At 34.2% G+C, this 8,961-nt stretch overlaps 1 protein-coding gene across 4 annotated transcripts; it reads left to right on the forward strand.

Annotated features, from left to right (window-relative positions):
• The first annotated feature begins 742 nt into the window (after positions 1-742).
• On the forward strand, positions 743-8,455 carry LOC142643524 (potassium transporter 10-like). Of its 4 annotated transcripts, none has more exons than XM_075818184.1 (9): positions 743-868; positions 2,519-2,739; positions 3,011-3,236; positions 4,306-4,551; positions 5,539-5,589; positions 5,703-5,963; positions 6,071-6,238; positions 6,782-7,036; positions 7,273-8,455. In XM_075818184.1, the coding sequence occupies exons 2-9, from the start codon at positions 2,608-2,610 to the stop codon at positions 8,313-8,315; spliced, it is 2,382 nt and encodes a 793-aa protein (XP_075674299.1). In that variant the 5' UTR covers positions 743-868; positions 2,519-2,607; the 3' UTR covers positions 8,316-8,455. The 4 variants fall into 4 exon arrangements, with proteins under 4 accessions (XP_075674299.1, XP_075674301.1, XP_075674300.1 ...); XM_075818186.1 differs by lacking the exon at positions 743-868 and adding an exon at positions 1,218-1,354; XM_075818185.1 differs by lacking the exon at positions 743-868 and adding an exon at positions 2,293-2,428.
• The last annotated feature ends 506 nt before the right edge of the window (positions 8,456-8,961 follow it).

An 8,961-nucleotide genomic window follows, 5' to 3' on the forward strand; every position in this document is an offset into this window, starting at 1 on the left:
TTCTGTCATATAATAATGGGTTCTGTTGATTAAATGAGTACTTTTGAAGTAATTTATAATGAGATTTGTTAAGAAGCACCGGTTTGGTGCTTGTTAAGGTGAAAAATGACCAAAAAAATGTCAGAAAAAGAACATTATATAGTACTTAATAAATTGAAAATTTGACATAAAAGTGAATAAAAACAAAAATTTTTATCAGTAAAAATATAAAAATATTGTTGTTAACGGGCACCGCATGTGCCCCTAACACAACCCACCTATAATTTCTCTTCCTAAAGATAGGGAGCAATTTTAGCAAATTCCTATTTAAGGTGGATAAGTTTTTGGGTGGTTTTTTTGTTTTTGTTACGTACATTCACCCCTTTACAATATATAAATTAACCAACCGTGCTTACTAATGAGAGAGAGAGTCAGGATTATTTATTCAGCAGAGAGAGAGAGAGAGAGAGAGAAAGAGAGAGGATTATAATAAAAAAAAAAAGAGAGAAAAAAGTGAGAGAGAGAGAGAGAGAGAAAGAGAGAGGATTATAATAAAAAAAAAAGGAGAGAAAAAAGTGAGAGAGAGAGAGAGAGGAATAGTCTCATTTGAAAAATCAAACACGTTCACATTCTGGAATCTGGCCCCCATTTAAGGAAAAAAACAAAACAAAAGAAACAAAAGAAATCATTAGTATAATATTATTTCCGTACAAAGACAATGACTCAAGTCTTTCGACTCTTAAAACACTTATTAAAGCTCTTTTATCTGTCTCCTGTCTTCTCCATCTTCTGTCTACTAGTCATACACGATACTAGAAGGCCAAGACTGTAAGGTCACAAGCAAAAACTAAACCCACTTTCGAAATTTTCACCAAAAAAAAAAACACAAGTAAATGCTTATCAAACTCTCTCTTTTCCATTTTTGCTTTCAGTTAAATGCGTGTGGTTCTCTTCAAATCGGTTCTGGGTCTTTTCCTTTCATTTCTGATCATTTGGGACTAAACCCATCTGGGAATACTGACAAGCAATTATATAATATGATACTTTCAAATATATAATGGTGCATTGGAACTGTTTGATATGCGATTGGGTTTTTTCTTTTTTGTGGGTTTTTTCTTTTTGATCATTAGTATATCAGCTTGCTTTGCATTGAAATGAGTTAAAGTTGCAAGCTTTGATTTTGGTTTCATTTTAAACTTGCATTCACTTCTCTTGGTGTTAGTGGGTTTAATGAATCAGCTCATTGTGGGGATGGATTTGAAATGAGCATCAAATTTATAGACTTTTGGACTGAGAACTAAGTTTGGTACTTTGATTTGTAGTTTTAGTCCTTCATCAAACATCTTTTCTTGTGAGCTTCATATTTGAGTTCAATGTAAGTATGGATTTTAAGTGAAGACTTGTTCTTATTGTAAAATTTGGTTGAGAATAGTATTAAGATTCGGATTTTGATTATGCATAGTTCTTGTGCTGATTCATTTGTCTTCTTTTTCTTTTTCATTATTATCTGCAGCTTACCACATGAATAGGCTGTAGTTAGTTTGGCTGTTTCTGCCATCATTAATCCGAGTTTATCTTTATACCATGATTATCTGTTCAATTTCATCATTGTTTAGTTGGGTTTTATGACCTGTCTATTTTATCTGTCTCATTTCTAAGGACTATAGGCTATTGTAGATCCCATCTCTCAACCATTAGGAGATAATGCCTATCAGAATCTATATTCCATTTTGAGATTTGGAAAACAACTCTTAAGAGTTGAAAATTCCATCAGTTTATGTGAATCTGAAAAACTGTCTGCATTGGTGCATAACTTCTTGTGTTTAATAGAATCTGCCTCTATATTTTCCAAGTATTCTGATGGAAATTAAAAACTTTCACAATGTAAGCATTGATATTCGTTTTAATATTTCATAATCATCAATTTTTATAAATCACTGCTTTCAGCATCAGTTTTTATCTGTTTTTCACAAGGGCTGGGCTTGTAAACTCATAATGAAATCAGTTAATGTGTGCCTGATATGTATATGTATCCCAGCAGCTTAAGCTTTTGGCAGTAATGTTTTCCAACATGTTATCAGGGCCTTGTTTGTCTAGAATGTGTTGTGTTCATATAGTGGGAATCCCCAGTCATTCTTTTATTTCAGTGTTTTTTGTTTCCATTGCATTTTGGAGTCTAAGTACAGAAATTGTGTGCAGAATCATTTAGAGTTGAAGAAATTAGTTATAATGTAGCAATTATAAATATCAGTATATTATATGGATTTGCAAGAATTTAGAATCAATTAGGATTTTTGAAAATGGGTTTATGTATTATAACTTTTCTTAGTGAATGATGTACTCATCAACCCTGCTAGGCTTATACAATGTTGAATAAGACATGACGAGTGCATAAGAGTTCTATTTCTGTTTCCAATTCATTTATAAAGGACAGATTAAAATTGAAAAGGTAGTTATCTACCATATTTTGTTTTACAATTAAGGATATAGAATTAGATTTGTGATGAATTGATGTGCGAATTTGTGGCCTTCAATGCAGACAGATTTTTTTATAAAGATGAGTAAGAATTGAGGAAGTGTATTCAGAGAGGTTATCTGGTGGAAGAGGGAAAAATCTTTTGAACTGAGATGCAAATGGCTTCAATCGTGCAGAATGACAAAGAAACTGATAATAAAAGTCAAGTGTGGATTTTGGATCAGAAGCTTGATCAGCCCATGGAGGAGGAGGCTAAGAGGCTTAGAAATATGTGCAAAGAGAAGGTATGATGCATTACATATTTTGAGATTCTACTTTACTGGGACAAATTGAGAAAAATACTTAAGGTGGAAAGGATAAAGGAAATCAAATTGTGGAAAGGAATTTATGAATTTTATTAAATAAAACATGCATCAATATGATGAAAACTCTTGTATGCTCTATAATTGAATTGATTGCCCGGCCTGAGTAAAATAAGGAGAATCAGAATATAGTCATATACTGTAGTTCTTTTGTACAACAGAATCACTCTCTTTGCCCTTTTTTTTTCTTTAGAAATTTTCAGCATTAATGATTCTGCAACTTGCATTCCAAAGCCTTGGAGTAGTTTATGGAGATTTGGGCACATCTCCCTTGTATGTTTTCTATAACACATTTCCTGATAAAATTGAAGACCCGGAGGATCTAATCGGAGCTTTATCATTGATAATATACTCCCTCAGTCTTGTTCCACTCCTCAAGTACGTTTTTATTGTTTGTAGAGCAAATGACAATGGTCAAGGTAAATTTATCTTTACCTATAAACTTACTTTTTGCAATTTTTTAATTCCATGCACATATGAACCTTAAAAGGCGTTATTTAGTATTATTTTGAACCACTTGACACAATATATTTTACTAATTTGTCTAAATCCACTGATACAAACAATTGGATTTAAGGATGCTATTATGAACTTTTTTATTTATTGGTAACTTATGCATGAGCTCAATGGATTTTGAACCTGCAACCTCACCCTTCGTCCATACACCATACTAATGAAACCAGGATGCATTAGGTTCTACCTTCTGTGGAGGAATACAAAAAAATACTCCCTTTGCCCTACTATAGATGTTTCGAAGTGGCATGCATTTTAATGAAATATATAAACGTAACTGTCTTCAAAATGCTCTTAGGTGGGCAATGGGCACTGTTTGTTCGGAATTACCATAGGCTTGCATCTGTCATTTGATTAGGGAATTTAATGAAAGTTATTATGTTGCTTTTGCTTCACTAAAATGCATGCCGTCTACATCCTTTTGGTCTCTAATGAACAATTTTGAAGCAACAAAATTCTCTACTCTTTGATATACCTCCTTAAGGACGTGGAGTGTAAATAATGAGTTTATGGTTGGGAAGAATTTCACAAAATGTTAGAGAAAGGGGAAAATGAATATATTGGAAATATTGAACATCTAAATAATTTTTTTTTTCATTAATATGGAATACTATATCACTTATCCAAACAAGAACAAAATATAGAAAAAAAATAAAAAAACACATAAGAGTGCTATATTGATACTGCTGCTCTCTGCCAGACTGCCAATTGAAAAAAAAAAAAAATCTATGTTTACAAACTGGATTAGTTTTTACTAAATAATATACGTGCATTATTTGTGTTTTAGATCAAGTAGATAAGAAATGGTATCTCTTTTATTGTATGTTTAAAAAAAAAAAAAAATATATATATATATATATATATATATATATATATATATATATAAATTTTGTGCCCCTTGATATATGTTGAATGGTTTTAGCAGCATGCATGCTGATGAGTCACCACTGAGTTCCTCAAACTTATATGCCACAGGTGGAACATTTGCTCTTTATTCGCTACTCTGTCGACATGCAAACATAATGATTATTCCAAACCAAGATCAGACTGATGAGGAGCTAACAACATATAGCCGTTCCATATTCCCTGAAAAATCATTTGCTGCTAGAACCAAGAGATGGTTGGAGGAAAATGCATTCAAGAAAACTGCACTTCTTGTTCTTGTACTCATTGGCTCTTGCATGGTGATTGGGGATGGCATTCTGACTCCAGCTATATCAGGTATATATACCATTCATACTTGAGCCCTTTGAGCCATTAAATCTATGTATTTATCTTTCTAAGTAGTCTATCAACAAATGAACAGATTCTATTTGATACAAAATGAGTGTTTGCTAGAACTGAACACAGAATGAGATCATGAGAACGGTCAATGATGTCGTTAAGATAATGTTAACCACATGGTTCAAAAATACTGTATCCATGTCCACAGAATGGGAGGAATCGGATTTGAAAGTCCAGTAAGATAATGTTACATTTGCCACTGTTGGAGTCAGGTCAGGCTGGTTGTTAGAGTCAACTTATTTAATTGTTAGTACTTGTGCAGATATCATTTGAATTAGCAAATATTTTGATAGAGGACAAATTTTTTTTTTTATAAGAGTTCATGGTCTAGGCACCATTTAGAAGCATATTAGAAATACTTATTTAGCTTTTGGAAGCCAAAAATGGGTGGGCCTTCACATGAGCCAAAGTGTTGGTGCTAGCCTGTTAGTTAGCTTGATATACATTGCAAGCCTACTTTGTAATAACTTCATCTTTTCCATTAAGATGGTCTCTATCAATGGGGTTTTTTGATCCACTGTAAAAGATCATAATTAGGTTAAGAGGATAGTTTCCTTTGCAGGATAATGGGGCTTGGCTGTGCTTGGTTTTAATAATATCTAGCTCAGGATGAAACTTATCCTACATGTTAAAAGGTATTCACTAATTGAGATACAAAGTAAAATAAGTGCTGAGTATGTATTAATCTTAATGGAGTCCATATTTACATTGCTAAGTTCAAAAACCATTGAACCAAAACCTAATTATCAAGTCATTTTATGGATTATTTCCAGTAGCTGAGTATCTATTGATCCTAATAATGCTGGTATCATCTTCTGTCCATGTCATTTACATATTCTAGATGTGCTAAATTTTGAAAATTTCACCGTTATTATAATTGCAATGGTCTCCTTAAAAGTTGCGTAACCATACGTTCTGTTGCAGTTCTATCTGCTGTTGGCGGGATAAATGTGGGCCACTCCATGATAAGTAACGGTATCTCTGTTGTCCTGAATCAATGAACTTTTTCTATAATCCCTTATATCTGCAACTCCTTGACTTTTTCACTTTTAATTGTAAGTATAACATTCACTATTTTTGTGATGCAGATGTAGTTGTGCTTGTAGCTGTTGCTATACTTGTAGGTTTATTTAGCATGCAACACTATGGTACTGATAGAGTTGGTTGGCTATTTGCCCCAATTGTGCTCATTTGGTTTTTCTTAATTGGAGGTATTGGTATATTCAATATTTGGAGATATGATAGTAGTGTCTTGAAAGCCTTTTCTCCAGTGTATATATATCGTTATTTTAAAAGGGGAGGGAAAGATAGTTGGACATCTCTTGGAGGTATTATGCTTAGTATAACAGGTAAATTTTTATTATGGTGGTCTATCTTCCTTTCTTTTTAGGTTTCATGAATATTGCATAAGAAACTGGTGACTGGTGTTCTATTGACTAGTTTTTTACTACTACAGGAACAGAGGCACTTTTTGCTGACCTATCCCATTTTCCAGTTGCATCCATACAGATTGCTTTCACAGTAATTGTATTTCCTTGCCTTCTTCTTGCCTATTCTGGACAAGCAGCATACCTTTTGAAGAACCCAAATTCTGTGGGGGGGGCATTTTATCATTCTATTCCAGGTTTGTTCTTTGATCTTTGCATCTGTAATTTTTAACATGAATGCTGGTGTTCATGTTCATGTTGCAAAGCTCATTAAATGATTGGGAAGTAGTCTTCCTGAAATCTTTGCAGATGCCTTTCCACATATCTCGTGAATGGTTTCTAAAAAGCAGCTTTTCTTAATGCTTCAGTTGTTGATTATAAGAGAGAACTTGGATTTCAGTAGTAAAGAACATTCTACAATAATTTATTGGTTTGAAAATCATCAGGATGACTAAATCAGTTGCTAATGTTTCCAGAATAAGATAGTTGGAGAAAGTGTTTCTTGTTCAAAACACGGCAGCTCATTTTGCTGTTCTTGAGTCAGTCAGAATGTTGTAGGAACTTCACAATTATTGTGAAACATCCATTAATAGTTGGAAATGATTGCAGGAATAGGGTTAATATAATGTTAAGTCAGTAAGTTTTAGGCAATTCATAAAATTTGTTCTTAGAATTTTCAAGCTAGTCCATCCATGTGGCTTGGGGTTGTCCCAGAATGCTGATTATTCATTATTCTACAGATAAAATATATTGGCCAGTGTTTCTTGTTGCAACTGCAGCTGCCGTTGTTGCAAGTCAGGCCACCATTTCTGCGACTTTTTCATTAGTTAAGCAGGCCCTTGCACTTGGCTGTTTCCCAAGAGTGAAAGTTATACATACCTCAAAGAAGTTCCGCAACCAGATATATATTCCTGATATTAATTGGATCCTTATGATTCTCTGCATTGCGGTGACAGTTGGATTCAAAAATCAAACCCAAATTGGAAATGCTTCTGGTATGTTTATGCTCTGTTGAATAATAGCTTATAGTGTTGACTCTTTTTCTATTCAGATCTGATCATCTACTTGCACACCGTTATAGAAAATCTCTTTCGAGTAATTTAGCCTTATTCTGCCTGGAAATTCTTGTTCTATTTTTGAATTTAAGTTCTTGTCTATGACTTATGATCTCCTTTGAAGCTTTTCTGTCTAAATAAAGATTGCTTCAGTTATCATTTTTATTTCACAACAGGCACAGCAGTTGTGATAGTCATGCTGGTAACCACATTTCTTATGACTCTAATCATGATATTGGTATGGCGCTGCCATTGGACAATTGTGCTGATCTTCACTGGCTTGTCACTGGTTGTGGAGTGCACTTACTTTTCTGCTGTACTACTGAAGGTCAATCAAGGTGGTTGGGTTCCTCTTGTGATTGCAGCAGCCTTTTTCATCATCATGTATGCTTGGCATTATGGCACAGCAAAACGCTATGAGTTTGAGGTGCACAGTAAGGTTTCAATGGCATGGATTCTTGGGCTTGGCCCCAGTTTAGGACTTGTTCGAGTCCCCGGGATAGGACTTGTGTACACTGAGCTAGCAAGTGGAGTACCTAACATCTTTTCCCACTTCATCACCAACTTACCTGCAATTCACTCCGTTCTTGTGTTTGTCTGTGTGAAGTACCTTCCTGTTCACATGGTCCCAGAAGAAGAGAGATTCCTAGTAAAGCGGATTGGACCCAAGAATTTTCACATGTTCCGTTGTGTTGCAAGATATGGCTATCAAGACCTACATAAGAAAGATCATCAGTTTGAGAAAAAGCTCTTTGATAACCTGTTCCTGTTTGTTCGGTTAGAGTCCTTGATGGAAGGGTCTTCAGACTCAGAATTGTCTAGTTTAGACGGTGAGGAAATTGATCAGTCTGGCAACACCCTCTTTAACAATAATGCCAATACATGTCACTCCAATGCAGGTAGCATGATTTCATCAGAGGACTCAATTGTGATCGTTAATTCTTCATTGCTTACAAACAATACCATCAGGTCATACAGCCAAGCAAGCAGCAAGACTGAGACTGATGAGTTAGAATTCTTGACTGCCTGTAGAGATGTCGGGGTTGTGCACATACTAGGCAATACAGTAGTGAAAGCTAGTAGGGATTCAGTGTTGTACAAGAGGATAGCCATCGATTACATATATGCATTTCTTCGGAAGATATGCAGGGAAAATAGTGTGATATTCAATGTTCCACAGGAGAGTCTATTGAATGTTGGGCAGGTAATGTATGTATGATGCGCCGGTTCTAACCATATTCAGTGTAATTTGTTGATGCCAATATCACCTGTCATCACTACCTTTAGCAAGGAGTAACATTGCTCACAACAGTGTCAAGTTTGATATTACTAATGGATATGGTTTAAAGCTTACAGTGAGGACGAGGAAGTGTTTAAAAAAAAAAACTTAAAAAAAAATATTATAGTTTTGAATGAAACTAATAAGAATAACCGCCTATCTCTAATATGGTTGCTTTTATTTTTATTTTTTTGGGGGTCCATATAACATACCATATAATAAAAATTGTATCTAAGAAATCATGATTGCGACAAATAGCTATCTCTTTGTGGCAAGGGACTACTTGACCTTTGTTAAAGATTTATTTTTGAAAATGACTTAATTTCCTAGTTTGGGATAGTTTCATATTAAGCTGCAAATTTTAAAGAGTGTTAATTAAAGCCTTGAAAATTGTAAATCATGCACCCTTAACAAGACAAAATTACCTAAAAGCAATAGAAATTCAAATTAGGTACTAAACCTATCTTTTTTGATAATTAAGGATTTAACCCTAGACGTAATCATTAGAAATATCAAAGAGTGCTAGTCAAGTTCGTCATCAGAAATATCAGAGTGCTAATTGAGTCACAAAACTCTTGGCAATACC

Source organism: Castanea sativa, chromosome 7, assembly GCF_040712315.1.
Source record: "Castanea sativa cultivar Marrone di Chiusa Pesio chromosome 7, ASM4071231v1".
NCBI lineage: Eukaryota > Viridiplantae > Streptophyta > Magnoliopsida > Fagales > Fagaceae > Castanea > Castanea sativa.